General features: G+C 49.3%; 1 protein-coding gene across 1 annotated transcript in view; it reads right to left on the bottom strand.

The window, feature by feature from the left end:
- The window catches only part of LOC310773104 (ryanodine receptor 3), a gene marked incomplete at both ends in the record, with an annotated part of 192734 nt that overhangs the window by 125663 nt on the left and 50370 nt on the right, over positions 1 to 16701 (bottom strand). The window contains 8 exon segments of the mRNA XM_083633021.1: positions 2012 to 2147; positions 3715 to 3895; positions 7835 to 7956; positions 8504 to 8668; positions 9322 to 9478; positions 10068 to 10142; positions 11774 to 11867; positions 11974 to 12076. Of these exon segments, the coding sequence (XP_083489147.1) occupies positions 2012 to 2147; positions 3715 to 3895; positions 7835 to 7956; positions 8504 to 8668; positions 9322 to 9478; positions 10068 to 10142; positions 11774 to 11867; positions 11974 to 12076 (1033 nt within the window).

Here is a 16701-nt window from a genome sequence, read left to right as displayed (position 1 = left end):
GACCAGGACAGATGACACTGAGCTATAGAATAGAGACCAGGACAGATGACATTGGGCTATAGAATAGAGACCAGGGCAGATGAAACTGAGCTATAGGAACATAGAGACCAGGGCAGATGACATTGGGCTATAGAATAGAGACCAGGGCAGATGACACTGAGCTATAGGAACATAGAGACCAGGGCAGATGACATTGGGCTATAGGAACATAGAGACCAGGGCAGATGACACTGAGCTATAGGAACATAGGGACCAGGGCAGATGACACTGAGCTATAGGAACATAGGGACCAGGGCAGATGACACTGAGCTATAGGAACATAGAGACCAGGGCAGATGACACTGGGCTATAGGAACATAGAGACCAGGGCAGATGACACTGAGCTATAGGAACATAGGGACCAGGGCAGGTGACATTGGGCTATAGAATAGAGACCAGGGCAGATGACACTGAGCTATAGGAACATAGGGACCAGGGCAGGTGACATTTGGCTATAGAATAGAGACCAGGGCAGATGACACTGAGCTATAGGAACATAGAGACCAGGGCAGATGACACTGAGCTATAGGAACATAGGGACCAGGGCAGATGACATTGGGCTATAGAATAGAGATCAGGGCAGATGACACTGAGCTATAGGAACATAGAGACCAGGGCAGATGACACTGAGCTATAGGAACATAGAGACCAGGGCAGATGACACTGAGCTATAGGAACATAGAGACCAGGGCAGATGACACTGAGCTATAGGAACATAGAGACCAGGGGAGATGACACTGAGCTATAGGAACATACAGTAGAGACCAGGGCAGATGACACTGAGCTATATGAACATAGGAACCAGGGCAGATTACACTGAGCTATATGAACATAGAGACCAGGGCAGATGACACTGAGCTATATGAACATAGAGACCAGGGCAGATGACACTGAGCTATATGAACATAGGGACCAGGGCAGATGACACTGGGCTATAGGAACATAGAGACCAGGGCAGATGACACTGAGCTATAGGAACATAGAGACCAGGGCAGATGACACTGAGCTATAGAATAGAGACCAGGGCAGATGACACTGAGCTATAGGAACATAGAGACCAGGGCAGATGACACTGAGCTATAGGAACATAGAGACCAGGGCAGATGACACTGAGCTATAGGAACATAGAGACCAGGGCAGATGACATTGGGCTATAGAATAGAGACCAGGGAAAGCACAAAATCAGCCACCAAAGACAATGATGAGAAGTGATGCCCCTGCTCCTTCATGGATTACAAAGCCATCTGTCCAGCAGGGGACACCCCAATTTGGCTCTGTGTGTGTGTGTGTGTGTGTGTGTGTGTGTGTGTGTGTGTGTGTGTGTGTGTGTGTGTGTGTGTGTGCACGTGCGTGCGTGCGTGTGTGCGTGTGTGTGCACGTGCGTGCGTGCGTGCGTGTGTGTGCACGTGCATGTGCGTGAAGACTGATCTTGCTGGCTTGATGCCCTGGAAGCACTTCACATAAACCTGAAATCTCTTTCGTATGCAATACCCCACATGTCATCCAGTCTTTGTTCCAGCTGAGTGAGTGTGTGTGTCCAAGTATGTGTGTGTGTGTGTTTTTTGTGTATGCGCGTGCGTGCGTGCGTGCTTGCGTGCGTGCGTGCGTGCGTGCGTGCATGCGTGCGTGCGTGTGTGTATGTGTGTGTTGGGGGTACTGAATTCTGGGAACGGCTGATTAAATGCCGGGTCAGCACAGTTTTACATCGCCACTAAACGCTCTCTCTCTCTCTTTCTCCCCCCTCCCTCTCTCTCTCCCTCCCTCGCCTTTACATGAGTGACAGAGCAGAACTGCAGCTCAGAGCTAGATGGTACTTTATCCTCAAACGACGCCTCGCGTCTCCCGAGATTGATTACAGTAGGGAATGAGTGCCAGTGTGTGTGCATGCGTACATGCGTGCCTGTGTGTGGTGTGTGGTGTAAAACAGCTTCAGGGAGACGAGGTGTGAAGGGACACTAGTTGCAGCTCTTACCCAGCAGCTCATAGAGCAGGTTGAGGATGTCTTTCCAGGCCGCCCCGGCCTCTGGACCAGCACACTCCCCGAAGTGAGCCGCACTGTTGTACACGTTCAGCCGGTCGATGCAGTTGGACACCAGAGTCAGCATGCCCTAAGAGACATAAGCAAGTTTTTTGGCTTGTGATGCCACTTTGACGCCACAACAGGGACCCCAGACATTCAAATTCCAGTACATCAGTAATATCATCAGTGACATCATCATCAGATTTCTGACTTTACTCTTAGAATTCTGACTTTAATCTCAGAATTCTGACTTTTTTCTCAAAATTCTGACAGTACTTTAATCTCAGAATTCTGTTATTATACATTAAGTGGTCCTAATCCTCTTTGGTAGTTTTAAATTGTGTGTGGTGTAAAAGAAAAAAGAAAAAGAAATCAGAGGACTGCACTAATCCTACCCACCCCTCGAATCCCGACCCACCTTCCACCTTCCACCTAGCTACGGTCCTTTAAGCACTAAAATCACTAAGTGAGTGACTGAGGGACTGTCCTGACTTGTGACTGAGGGACTGTCCTGACTTTTCCATCTTATGACCCCGGCAGGGCCGGTGGCCCAGCGCCACGTTCTTTGCCCCAAAAATAGACAAACCAGGTAAATGTATGATTTCAACTGATAGATCAACCTCAGTCAGATGCAGATGAAAACAATTGGTTCCTTAAATTTTGCACACTGTACAAATTTGAAATGTTCCCCTCGAAATACATCATGTATTACTGATGTGACTCATTCGAATGAGAGTTTAATTTTCCCTCTATTGGTGAAATGTTTACAGTATTTAATTAGTTAACCATCTTGAATACTGTATAACCCTATGGTGGCCATGTCATGGTGATTTATATGACAGGGGAAATGTCTATAGTGATCAGATATGCTAAATGGTGGGCGTAAAAGACAAAGTGGAAATTGTAGATGATTTATAATACCAGGGAAAGTCATGAGTCAGCTGTCAACAATGACAAATTGACCTTCTAAATGTAATATATAAGGGGTGGGACAGAGAAGTGCTATTTTGGTATATTAATATAGATAGGGAGGTAAGTAGGCTCAAAGATGAATTATTGAATATTAAATTAGCATGGTTATTAAATTGGCATGATTTGACGAGATTAACAAGCACTATTGTATGTGAATGTCAATGTCAATGTTATGTAAACATGACATAAATATTCCGCTCAGCTTATTTACATGCATTTATGTTATCATATCATTGCTGGAGGACATGGTGACACGTTCACGCTGTTGTTAGTTTGAAGTAAGGAAAGTTTGGAGGTGCAAACCTGACATCACCAGCACTCAGGAAGGCAGCTGACATTTTGTAATTGATGAAAGCAATTTAGGACCTAGAGAGGCTTAGGTGAAAGCTTCGGTGCACCGGTGTCAGCCAGGAAAACTTATAAACCTCAAAAGTGCTGACACTGCTCATACCTCCAAATACAATGTAGCATTGAAACACGCTACAAAGAATCAATTGCTTTAGCCTTTAAAATACTTTGTCTTAGCAACTTTGCTGCTGCTCTTGCCTCATGTGTAGCCACTTTCTAAAATTGCCTCAATCCAACTGAAACTCCTGACTCCAGGGGTTTTGCTGTTTTTTTCTCTCTCTCAGTGTTATAACTCAGGGGAGTTTTCCTGCTCTCTCCTGAACGCTGAAACTCACTTCCTGTTTGAAGAGGTTCTGTCGGTTCTTGAGGGAGCGAAGTTTGATCTGCTTCTCTTCGTGCTCCAGCTCGGCGTCGGGGATCTCGAAGTAGGTGATGAGATCATTGAGGGTTTGGAGCACCTCCTCGATAGGCAGGGCCACCAATACTCTATTCTTAATCCCCAGACAGTCCAGGTCTCTGGGACAGGGAGATACGGGAGCAGGCGAACAGAGAGAGGATACATCAATATTGGGACACAGTGGCAGACAAGAGGACAGGGAGACACTCTGTCAAAGAGTATATTCACAACAATGGAGAAAAACCTCATTAAGAGATAGCTGCCAAAAGAATGCAAGCTCCCCATTGATGTTCTTAATGTAGCAATCATTAGTTTTCACAATGCTCTTATTCGTTACACCCCCAAATGCAATGAACCGCCAATAAAGACACTCTGATTAGGAGGTAAGCGGACTTGAGAGGCTGTGATGACTAGCACAATGTTCAGCCACCCGGTCCATGCTGGAACGTTGATTTCCGCCGGGATGCTAAAAATAGCTCCTGTCATAAGCGAGAGGGGAGGGGGGGGGGCTTGGAACAGGGTGAGAAGTCTGACCTGGGGGACAGCGGGCCATTTGGCAGCAAATAAGGGGACCGGGAGCAGCGTAACTTTGTCCCTCACAGCTGGCCGTGCGTAACTTTGTCCCTCACAGCTGGCCGTGCGTGGAGGTGATGCAGCTGCAGTGCTTGCCTCCCTCACAGCTGGCCGTGCGTGGAGGCGATGCAGCTGCAGTGCTTGCCTGCCTCACAGCTGGCCGTGCGTGGAGGCGATGCAGCTGCAGTGCTTGCGTCCCTCACAGCTGGCCGTGCGTGGAGGCGATGCAGCTGCAGTGCTTGCGTCCCTCACAGCTGGCCGTGCGTGGAGGCGATGCAGCTGCAGTGCTTGCCTGCCTCACAGCTGGCCGTGCTTGGAGGCGATGCAGCTACAGTGCTTGCCTCCCTCACAGCTGGCCGTGCGTGGAGGCGATGCAGCTGCAGTGCTTGCCTGCCTCACAGCTGGCCGTGCGTGGAGGCGATGCAGCTACAGTGCTTGCGTCCCTCACAGCTGGCCGTGCGTGGAGGCGATGCAGCTGCAGTGCTTGCCTGCCTCACAGCTGGCCGTGCGTGGAGGCGATGCAGCTGCAGTGCTTGCCTCCCTCACAGCTGGCCGTGCGTGGAGGTGATGCAGCTGCAGTGCTTGCGTCCCTCACAGCTGGCCGTGCGTGGAGGCGATGCAGCTGCAGTGCTTGCCTGCCTCACAGCTGGCCGTGCTTGGAGGCGATACAGCTACAGTGCTTGCCTCCCTCACAGCTGGCCGTGCGTGGAGGCGATGCAGCTGCAGTGCTTGCCTGCCTCACAGCTGGCCGTGCGTGGAGGCGATGGAGCTACAGTGCTTGCGTCCCTCACAGCTGGCCGTGCGTGGAGGCGATGCAGCTGCAGTGCTTGCCTCCCTCACAGCTGGCCGTGCGTGGAGGTGATGCAGCTGCAGTGCTTGCGTCCCTCACAGCTGGCCGTGCGTGGAGGCGATGCAGCTGCAGTGCTTGCCTCCCTCACAGCTGGCCGTGCGTGGAGGCGATGCAGCTACAGTGCTTGCGTCCCTCACAGCTGGCCGTGCGTGGAGGTGATGCAGCTGCAGTGCTTGCCTCCCTCACAGCTGGCCGTGCGTGGAGGCGATGCAGCTGCAGTGCTTGCGTCCCTCACAGCTGGCCGTGCGTGGAGGCGATGCAGCTGCAGTGCTTGCCTCCCTCACAGCTGGCCGTGCGTGGAGGCGATGCAGCTGCAGTGCTTGCCTCCCTCACAGCTGGCCGTGCGTGGAGGCGATGCAGCTGCAGTGCTTGCGTCCCTCACAGCTGGCCGTGCGTGGAGGCGATGCAGCTGCAGTGCTTGCCTCCCTCACAGCTGGCCGTGCGTGGGGGCGATGCAGCTGCAGTGCTTGCGTCCCTCACAGCTGGCCGTGCGTGGAGGTGATGCAGCTGCAGTGCTTGCGTCCCTCACAGCTGGCCGTGCGTGGAGGCGATGCAGCTGCAGTGCTTGCCTCCCTCACAGCTGGCCGTGCGTGGAGGCGATGCAGCTACAGTGCTTGCGTCCCTCACAGCTGGCCGTGCGTGGAGGTGATGCAGCTGCAGTGCTTGCCTCCCTCACAGCTGGCCGTGCGTGGAGGTGATGCAGCTGCAGTGCTTGCCTCCCTCACAGCTGGCCGTGCGTGGAGGCGATGCAGCTGCAGTGCTTGCGTCCCTCACAGCTGGCCGTGCGTGGAGGCGATGCAGCTGCAGTGCTTGCCTCCCTCACAGCTGGCCGTGCGTGGAGGCGATGCAGCTGCAGTGCTTGCGTCCCTCACAGCTGGCCGTGCGTGGAGGCGATGCAGCTGCAGTGCTTGCGTCCCTCACAGCTGGCCGTGCGTGGAGGCGATGCAGCTGCAGTGCTTGCGTCCCTCACAGCTGGCCGTGCGTGGAGGCGATGCAGCTGCAGTGCTTGCGTCCCTCACAGCTGGCCGTGCGTGGAGGCGATGCAGCTGCAGTGCTTGCGTCCCTCACAGCTGGCCGTGCGTGGAGGCGATGCAGCTGCAGTGCTTGCGTCCCTCACAGCTGGCCGTGCGTGGAGGCGATGCAGCTGCAGTGCTTGCCTCCCTCACAGCTGGCCGTGCGTGGAGGCGATGCAGCTGCAGTGCTTGCGTCCCTCACAGCTGGCCGTGCGTGGAGGCGATGCAGCTGCAGTGCTTGCCTGCCTCACAGCTGGCCGTGCGTGGAGGCGATGCAGCTGCAGTGCTTGCGTCCCTCACAGCTGGCCGTGCGTGGAGGCGATGCAGCTGCAGTGCTTGCCTCCCTCACAGCTGGCCGTGCGTGGAGGCGATGCAGCTGCAGTGCTTGCGTCCCTCACAGCTGGCCGTGCGTGGAGGCGATGCAGCTGCAGTGCTTGCCTGCCTCACAGCTGGCCGTGCGTGGAGGCGATGCAGCTGCAGTGCTTGCCTCCCTCACAGCTGGTCGTGCGTGGAGGCGATGCAGCTGCAGTGCTTGCCTCCCTCACAGCTGGCCGTGTGTGGAGGTGATGCAGCTGCAGTGCTTGCCTCCCTCACAACTGGCCGTGCGTGGAGGCGATGCAGCTGCAGTGCTTGCCTCCCTCACAGCTGGCCGTGCGTGGAGGCGATGCAGCTGCAGTGCTTTGCCGTTTGGACACGCTCGACTGGGCCACTGAGTGAGCCGTCTGGAGGCCTGGGCCTCTCACTCAGTCAAACCCCGCAGGCACACAGCCTATTCTTCCGCTGGGTGCGTTCGCAATCTAGAGGGATGTCACACATCTGGGCTGCATGGGGGTCCGTGGGGTTTTGCGATGTCTGGGTTTTGGGATTCGTCTGTAAAATGGGCGATGCGGCGCAGTGGTTGGGATTTGTACGTGCACGGAGATAATTACCTTGCAGAAAACAATCCTGTATTTTTTCATCTGTATTAATCATAGCATCATCGGTGAGGTGCTTACAGAACTTGTCGTAGTGACAGAACAGTTTTCAGATACCCCTGGAGCAAAATGGACTGTGGTTTAAGGCAGGGGTGGCCAAACTTTTTTGGTTGTGGGCCGCATACAGAAAAATGAAAAAGGAGTCGCGGGCCAAACAATATTTAGCGCGGCAGTTTTCAACCTACACTGAAATTAGACCAGAAAACCCTTGTGCCATCAAAAATTGTATTTCTACCTAAATAAATATATGACACATAGTTTATTGATGTGCTCACCTATTACAATGGGTATTTCTGTATGTTTTCAAATGTTCTTTTCCTGTGCCAACAGGTTAAGACAGAGATAATTTCACCAACCTTCAGTATTAAAAATGTACTCAAGTATAACTCATTTTCAATGGTTTTAAATGGAAAAACTAAATGGGGGGAATCAGTTTTTTTGTTTTAGTTTTTCCATTTTAAACTTTAAAACAAAAACGGAAAAAACGTTTTTAGCATTTTTTTTTTTTTCTAAATTCATGGCTGGCCACTTAAAAATGGGCAGCGGCCCACGGTTGGCCCGCGGGCCGTAGTTTCACCACCCCTGGTTTAAGGGGACATTCTGTGTGATCATGTCATTGCGTGTACCGGTGAGTAATAATGAGCGCACCTGATGAAACGGCTGAAGAGCCATGTGGTGTTCCGGATGATGCGGGCGGCGCGGGACTCCTCGTGCTGACAGCGCTGCAGGGTCAGCCCATCGTCCATGTGACCCTCCGCATGGAGACACGCCTTGATGGGGGAGAGAGAGAGAGACAGGAGAGGTCATTTAAAAAGACAAAGAGGGAGGAGCCATTAGCCAGAGCGAACGTCCCCAGTCATCACCAGCCAGGCTGTGCTGCTGGACCACAGGTGCTGACACTACAGGCTATCTGGCTCTGTTTACAATGGAGGAAGGGGCAAGCACACATTGTCACACACATTACCACACACACACACGCACGCACGCACACACGCGCACACACACACACACACACACACACACACACACACACACACACACACACACACACACACACACACACACACCTACCTATCACTTCTGTCACAGTAGCCAAGGGTTTACGGTATATTCAGTATATTACAGTATAGTCAGGGGGAGAGATGCATGACTACCAACTAATACACAATTATCTCAACTCAATCAACTCATTACCGTGAGAATAGACTAATTATCTGCTCTGAGGAATCTGCTTTCTTTATTTGTTGTTGTACCCGCCATGCATTCTAAGCTGAGGGCAATGCAGCGGGGTGTGCGTGTCTTTAGTTTTTTGCTCACTCGTCTCTTGAGTGGACCCAGGCGGGCCGACTTGACATCAGGCGCCTGGTAGGAGAGCCAGAGTCCCGTGGCCGCGTGCATGACGAAGCAGAGGGAGTCGCCATACTTGATCTCTGCCACGCCCATGCCCTCAATGTCCCGCTTGGGGCTCTGCTCCAGCTTCTCCTGCACAGGGGAGGAAAAACACATGCATGATACACACATACTGTACAGAAGCACTGCATACAGATGTCTTCTTAATGAGACCTGCAAACAACATCATCTTCTGCTGAGCCTATTGTGCCAGACTAAAGCCAGTCTGAGGATTGTATGTGCTTTCCCATTAGGATCAGGTGTAACTGAAAGCCATAAATGGCATAATGAGTCCAGTGATAAACGACCTCAGCGGTATTCTATGGTACATGCTATTGATCTTCATTGGCTGGGTCACTAATTGGGTCACTCGCAATCACTGGCCATATCTAGAAACTCCATTACACAGACTAGGGCTGAATGGTCAAGACTGGTGCGACGAGTCTGCAATTCCAGCTAAATTAACCTCTATGGTGTAGCTTCCATTGTTCCAATAACTCATGTAATTTCCATTGTCCTTGGAAAAATAGAGATTTTTCCAGTGCAAGGCGAGTGGGTGCTTCATTTGTAAGGCTTTAGAGGTGGGAGCTTTGTAATGTCTTCTCACTGGCGTTTAGCAGGGAAGTAAGTGGGTGGTTGATCCCTCGTAAGCCAGGTCACCTTGAGGAACCATGTGTGTGTGTGTGTGTGTGTGTGTGTGTGTGTGTGTGTGTGTGTGTGTGTGTGTGTGTGTGTGGCATCCTGACCTTGGAGGCTCTAAAGCAGAAGGCGGTGGAGACAGTGTCAGACTTCTGGCGGTCGTGCAGCACCAGCCCTCTGTCCTCGGTCAGGGCCAGGTAGTGACCGGTGGTCAGGTGGCGTAGGCGGAAGGGCTGACCCCAGCGGATGTGGCTCCCACTCCAGCTGTCAACGTCACCGTGGACACACACACACACACACACACACACACACACACACACACACACACACACACACACGGCAAACATGGCCGCACATTACAATAATCTGAGGCACGCATAGAAACACACAAGGAGACAAAGTTGAATCTCATAAGCCCTGGAAGCCTAATATTCACTAATTAGTTGATCCAAACATCGCCGCCAGCGGTTAATTAGCTAGTGTGTGTCACGCGGCTGCGTAGAATAATTACCAAATAGCTTAGAACATTTTGACTAATTATATGCACTTTCTATTTGGTAAATTCCCCCGTTGTTTGGGATTAAAACAAAACGGGGTCAAAAACACGGTAGATGTGACAAATAATGGCATCTGACACGGGAAACGAGATGGAACGAGATGGAACATCCCTGTCAGGCTGCAAAATAGCCAGGGTCAAAGACTTCAAAGCTGTTGGCGACATCACAGATGTAGACAGGGAGAGCGAGAGAGAGAGAGAGAGAGAGAGAGAGAGAGAGAGAGGCCACAGTGCAGAGCCAAATCAAAGTGGTACGAGGGGGGGATGGGTAACAGATCATTGTAAGGCACCACCCACCTGATTCGGAGCGGCTCCAGCCTCCACAGGGACCTGGCCTTGGCACCGGCTTTACCCGTCTCATAGTTGACTATCCTGGGGAGGCCAGAGGAGCGTGAGTGGGTGGCCAGGATGTCTGAATGCTTTTACTGCCTATATCCACCCCTGATATTGTCAAGGTCATTCATCCTGACTTAGAAGGACACCACCTCTTTCCTCCCATTTATCACAGTGATATTCGCTTGGATGATGTAAAACTCTCTCTCTCACACACACACACACACACACACACACACACACACACACACACACACACACATGCACGCACACGCTGAAACATGGCCCATATTTATTCTGCAGACTACAGCATCACATCCTTCAGACTGAGACGTGCACCCAGATAACCCACAGCAACAGTGTCTGTCAGTGATATGGCTGACTGGGTCCAAAGATAAAACAAATCGCTCATCGCCCCCTGGTGACAGCTTGATGAGCGATGTGTGTGTCTGATCTGCCCCCTGAAAATGTGCCATGTCCTGTGTTAAAAATAGACACTGTGACGTGAGTGTGCATGTGTGTATGTACAGCATGTGTGTATGTACAGCATGTGTGTATGTACAGCATGTGTGTGTATGTACAGCATGTGTGTATGTACAGCATGTGTGTGTGTGCACATCTCCTCGCACCTGGCTGAGTGTGGACGGGCCGTGCCCACTGCTTTGACCCACTTCAGGCCCAGCGTGCCATTTGTTCTGCTGCTTGCCATATCCGTGTTAGCACCGAGCAGGCGTGAGATAAAAATAGCGCGGTCGCCATTTTTGGCTCCCTGGAGAGCCAGGTGTCACGATGGCGGTCAGAGACATTCTTTCTGCCGCGAGGCGGAAAGTCAAGGCAGTGCGGGTAACTCACAGGTCACTCGGCTTCTCATGTATAATGCACACACCTCTCCGGCACGATGCCGCGTCGTTGCTCTGCCATTGGCAAGATGCGACACCTCACCTATTCTATTGCGTCTCATTTTCATTAACCTCTTCTAAAGCCACCTATTTCTGAAGAAAATGGTGAAGACGACATACCCAAACTATAATGCTTACTGTGGCTGAACCGCTAGGGTTACAGACAACTGCCTGACCTTTTCTGAAAGGTAAGACTTTGAAGTTTCTGTTCCAAGTGTCAGAATGACTCTATGTGTTAGTGACCCTGAGTAACACCAGCTCAAACACAGTGGTTGATTCTCACCTAGAATAAAAAACACTTTTAGAGTGTAAACAGTTACCTGTGGTTGTTGTATTTATGGCTAGAAACCCAATGGAGACATAGCCACAGGCCTTACCACATCCCAACTCAAAGAAGATGAAAAAATACCAAAACATGAGTATTTGGCAGTGGTTTTTGTAGGGAGATACCTAGGCGGATTTCCAAAAAGCCATTATAAAAAGCCATTTGAAAAAGCCAAATAATCTGAAATGTTGTCTTTGTCTTTGTACAAAGACAGCTATAACTTCTGCTCTGTTGATCTGATCTGAAAAAGGAAGTCATGGTTCGATGCGCAAGATTCAGCTGGTTAATTTGGTATGTAGCATGAACAGTATTGTTCAGAATTAACTACCTAATTAGTCACATAAATGACAGATGAACAGCAAAAAATCAGAAACGTAACGTCGGGGTTATGGTGCCATGCAAGCGGCTTGTCATTAGCTTGTCCTTAGGCTCGCTGTGCATCGCACCTCTGTTGCTCTTCGCTCTGGTCCGACCCTGGAATGGTCAGCACCTCGTCGTGACCGTGGAACAGCCGCATCACGTGACCACCCAGCAGGTAGCCTATTGGAGGAGGAAGAACAGAAGACTTAACATGGTGGACACAGTCAAACCAAGGTGTTCATCCAAAGAGCAGGCTGCAGGCTGGGGCTTTGCGTGAGGCGTCTACCTTGCTCTACGTTGCTGCCGGAGCAGGTGGGATGGACGTTCCACAGGGTCTGCATAAAGGACGCGTCCACCTGGATGTTATTTCCATTGGAGATGGATAAGTGCTGCGGATCACAGGGGAAAGATTACATGCAGCATTCACACACCCTGTCTACTGCCATCTTGAAAAGTACTCAATTTCCCCCCGGGATCAATACAATTATTCTGATTCTGAAATGATTTGAAGAAATCTGTGACTTCAACAGCTGTGATTTCTTTTCCTGGGTTATTCTATTGTTGAGATTGTTGATTATTCAAGTTAGATTGAATGCTGTAGATACAGTAGCTTGGCAGAGGTACTAAGATACATCAGCATAAAACTGTTAGAATAAAACAAACAGATATAAAGAAAATACTTTGTGGGTTACTGGTTGATTAAACAGGATTTCTTTTTGTCTTTTTGGATGAGTCAGCATAATATCCCTCTAAAAATCTGCCTGTCTATACTGTAATTATGGCATCAAAGTGATGGAAGCTGCAAACACTCCAGGAAGTGTCAGAATCCATCTTCACTCGTGCTTTTCATTTTCAGGCAGGGTTCATGTGAAGTTTGAAACCCTCTCTATTCAATGATGCGGACAAGAATTCCTATTTATCATGGAGCGCTAACAGTGTCATAAAACTGACTGACATATGCCTTGAGTGTTTGGGGATTGACACTGTCTGCGGTGATGTGGTGCTGTGTGTGTGTGTGTGTGTGTGTGTGTTTATGTGCATAAGCGGTGTGTCCTCACAGTTCCGTGTGTCGTCGCAATCTGTCACATAACGCAAATACTGTGGCAGCTGTGACGCACCGTACACCCCAAACCTCATCTTCCCCCTCAGTGCTGCATAAGGGGACAGCGAGGACAGGCCACCAGATTGAAGTTAGCGGCTGTAAGGTGATAACTGACATCTGTCCCTGACCCCGCTGCTCTGGGGCCGTATACCCAGCCTGACCGCTGTCACCGACTCCATGCATCAGAGGGAACATGTCTCCCAGGGCAAACATACTGCCGCCCTCTATGCTATGGGTGGCAGGCTGGCCTAATAGTGAGACAGACTGTCCTGTATCTGAAAGTTCACAACGCCAATCCCCTCCAGTAGTGTCAAAGTGTACCCTCAGCAAGACTTCTTACTGCTCTGTGGGCCAGGGGAAAGCCTCACGATGACACCTTACTGCTCTGTGGGCCAGGGGAAAGCCTCACCATGATGACTCCTTACTGCTCTGTGGGCCAGGGGAAAGCCTCACCATGATAAGACACCTTACTGCTCTGTGGGCCAGGGGAAAGCCTCACCATGATAAGACTCCTTACTGCTCTGTGGGCCAGGGGAAAGCCTCACCATGATAAGCCTCCTTACTGCTCTGTGGGCCAGGGGAAAGCCTCACCATGATAAGACTCCTTACTGCTCTGTGGGCCAGGGGAAAGCCTCACCATGATAAGACTCCTTACTGCTCTGTGGGCCAGGGGAAAGCCTCACCATGATAAGACACCTTACTGCTCTGTGGGCCAGGGGAAAGCCTCACGATGATAAGACACCTTACTGCTCTGTGGGCCAGGGGAAAGCCTCACCATGATAAGACTCCTTACTGCTCTGTGGGCCAGGGGAAAGCCTCACCATGATAAGACTCCTTACTGCTCTGTGGGCCAGGGGAAAGCCTCACCATGATAAGCCTCCTTACTGCTCTGTGGGCCAGGGGAAAGCCTCACCATGATAAGCCTCCTTACTGCTCTGTGGGCCAGGGGAAAGCCTCACCATGATAAGCCTCCTTACTGCTCTGTGGGCCAGGGGAAAGCCTCACCATGATAAGACTCCTTACTGCTCTGTGGGCCAGGGGAAAGCCTCACCATGATAAGCCTCCTTACTGCTCTGTGGGCCAGGGGAAAGCCTCACCATGATAAGCCTCCTTACTGCTCTGTGGGCCAGGGGAAAGCCTCACCATGATAAGACTCCTTACTGCTCTGTGGGCCAGGGGAAAGCCTCACCATGATAAGCCTCCTTACTGCTCTGTGGGCCAGGGGAAAGCCTCACCATGATAAGACTCCTTACTGCTCTGTGGGCCAGGGGAAAGCCTCACCATGATAAGACTCCTTACTGCTCTGTGGGCCAGGGGAAAGCCTCACCATGATAAGCCTCCTTACTGCTCTGTGGGCCAGGGGAAAGCCTCACCATGATAAGCCTCCTTACTGCTCTGTGGGCCAGGGGAAAGCCTCACCATGATAAGCCTCCTTACTGCTCTGTGGGCCAGGGGAAAGCCTCACCATGATAAGCCTCCTTACTGCTCTGTGGGCCAGGGGAAAGCCTCACCATGATAAGCCTTGGTCGCAGAGGGAGTTTGGGCATTAGGGAGAAACAGGAGGGGCTCAAGATTAATCTGAAAGTGGGGTGAATGATCCAAACCACACATGGGCAAAATACGGCCGCGGGCGCCCCCTGTGTGGCCCGCATTGGAATTGCAAAAAAAAAAAAAAAAAAATGTAGTGCACCTGAACTCAACATGCAAGATACCCACTGAATAAGTGTTCAAATGTTCATGTCATTCTGGCCAATAGTCAGTACAATATATAACTTCTATTATAGCATTTCAGTCTGAAATATGGAATATCTTTCAATAATCTTTATGACTAAAAGGCTAAAAGTAATCTCATGTGTAAGAAATGACTGTTATACATTGAAGTAAAAATGTAAATAATTAACTCGTTGGTTTTGGATTTATTTAGCTTCAAGAGTGCATTTTTGTTCGTGTGACCCTCAACACAGGCTTTGAGAATCCCGGGCCACTTACTGATACTTATGCTTAAATTAACCCACTCATATTCTGGTTTATTTCAAGAAAAACATTTTGGCTAGTGGAAATTCTAATTGGCTGGTAACTTTAAAATCTAGCAGCCATATTGGCAGGTGGTCAAAAAAGTTAATTTCCTTGTGCAGTGATGTCAGTCGGCGCTGAAAAAGCGTTCGACAGGCTTGAATGGTCTTATCTTTGGTACACAATTAATAATATGGGATTCTGTGATACTTTTATGAATATGTTAAAAATATTGTATCATAATCCAACAGCAATGGTCCTAACAGGTAATCAGTGCTCTCCACAATTCCCTATTGCACGTGGCACAAGACAGGGTTGTCCCGCCTCTGCAGTATTATTTGCAATTTCCCTCGAGCCGTTAGCCCAAAGCATTAGACTATCTGAGGCAGTGAAACCAATAACAATTAATAATTCACATCATAAAATATCTTTATATGCTGATGATGTATTATGTTTCATGGACCAAGTACCTACAACACTCCCAGTTGTCCTGGATTTATTTACAAAATTTTGTGCAATATCTGGCTATAAAATTAACCTCACTAAGTCACTAATACTACCCTTGAATGCAGCAATGACAGATTTGGACACACATACAGAGATTCCGATTGTACAAAACTTTAGATACCTGGGAATAGATATACACCCATCTTTAGAGATAATTATTACTCAAAACTATAGAAGCTTGCTCAATTCTATAAAGGCGAATATTGATAAATGGGCCAATTTAACATTATCCTTGGCTGAACGTATCTCAATAGTGAAAATGAATATTCTGCCAAGAGTAAACTTTTTCGCTAGTATGCTTCCACTGTCACCACCTGTTGGATTTTGGGACAAACTTCAAGGCTGTGTCTCAAAATACATTTGGAAAGATCAGTTCCCTAGAATTAGAACAACTACATTACAGCATGATAGAATGTCTGGAGGTCTAAATGTGCCAAACTTTGAATTGTACTATCATGCCTTTATGCTTCGCCCTTTAAATAATTGGTTCAATAATAACTCTAAGGTGTCGTGGGTAGAGATTGAAAAACAAATAGTGTCGCCACTTCTACTTAAAGATGCTCTGTTTTCTGATTTATCTGACCACTACTGTCTTGAACACTTTGGTCCAATTGTTGCTCACTCTATTCATAATTATATGGAACTGTGTAGAAAAGCTTGGCGATTGGGGATCGATCTGGCACCTCGATACGCCAATATTGAGGAATAACCACCTGAACATTGGGGAGAAACCTATCTATTTCCCACAGTGGCAACATCAAGGGATTCATACCTTACCGGATGTTATGAATGATGAAGGATTAAAGTCGTTCCTAGAGTTAAAAAGAGATTTTAATCTGTCTGGTTCATCCTTCTTTTTCTATTTGCAACTCCGGACGGCTACAGTATGCACACTTATGGTGTGCCATGGAATCAGCCTCTCAAAATGCACCCAATGGTGGAAATGCTTAAAACTCCCCAGCCTGGGGTGGGTTTTGTGTCACATGTATAAGATGCAACACAATACTCAAAGCTATATGGGAATTGTTATAGTCTGGAATATTGATTTGAAAGATTATGGACTGATAATAGACTGGAAAAGAGTATGGAGGAACATTTCTGCTACTTCTCACAATTATAATAATCAACTGTTACATTATAAAATTATTCATAGATTATATCACCTAGAAAGTGTTGCCAATTACAGATAACTGCCACCCCTTTTTGCTTACTATGTCCACAAAAGTCAATTGGCACCTACATCCATATGTTTTGGGAATGCTCAGGTGTAAGATCATTTTGGGTACAGATTGCACTGATTTTATCAGATATCATTGGCTCTAAAATACCCTGTTTACCCAATGTTATGTTGTTAAATGATGATTCCTCCCTCAATATGTCTGGTAAAACCAA

Source organism: Poromitra crassiceps, assembly GCF_964638095.1.
Source record: "Poromitra crassiceps genome assembly, chromosome: 3".
Lineage (NCBI taxonomy): Eukaryota > Metazoa > Chordata > Actinopteri > Beryciformes > Melamphaidae > Poromitra > Poromitra crassiceps.
The sequence above is the reverse complement of the archived record's forward strand: the minus strand, read 5'-3'. Positions and strand labels throughout refer to the sequence as shown.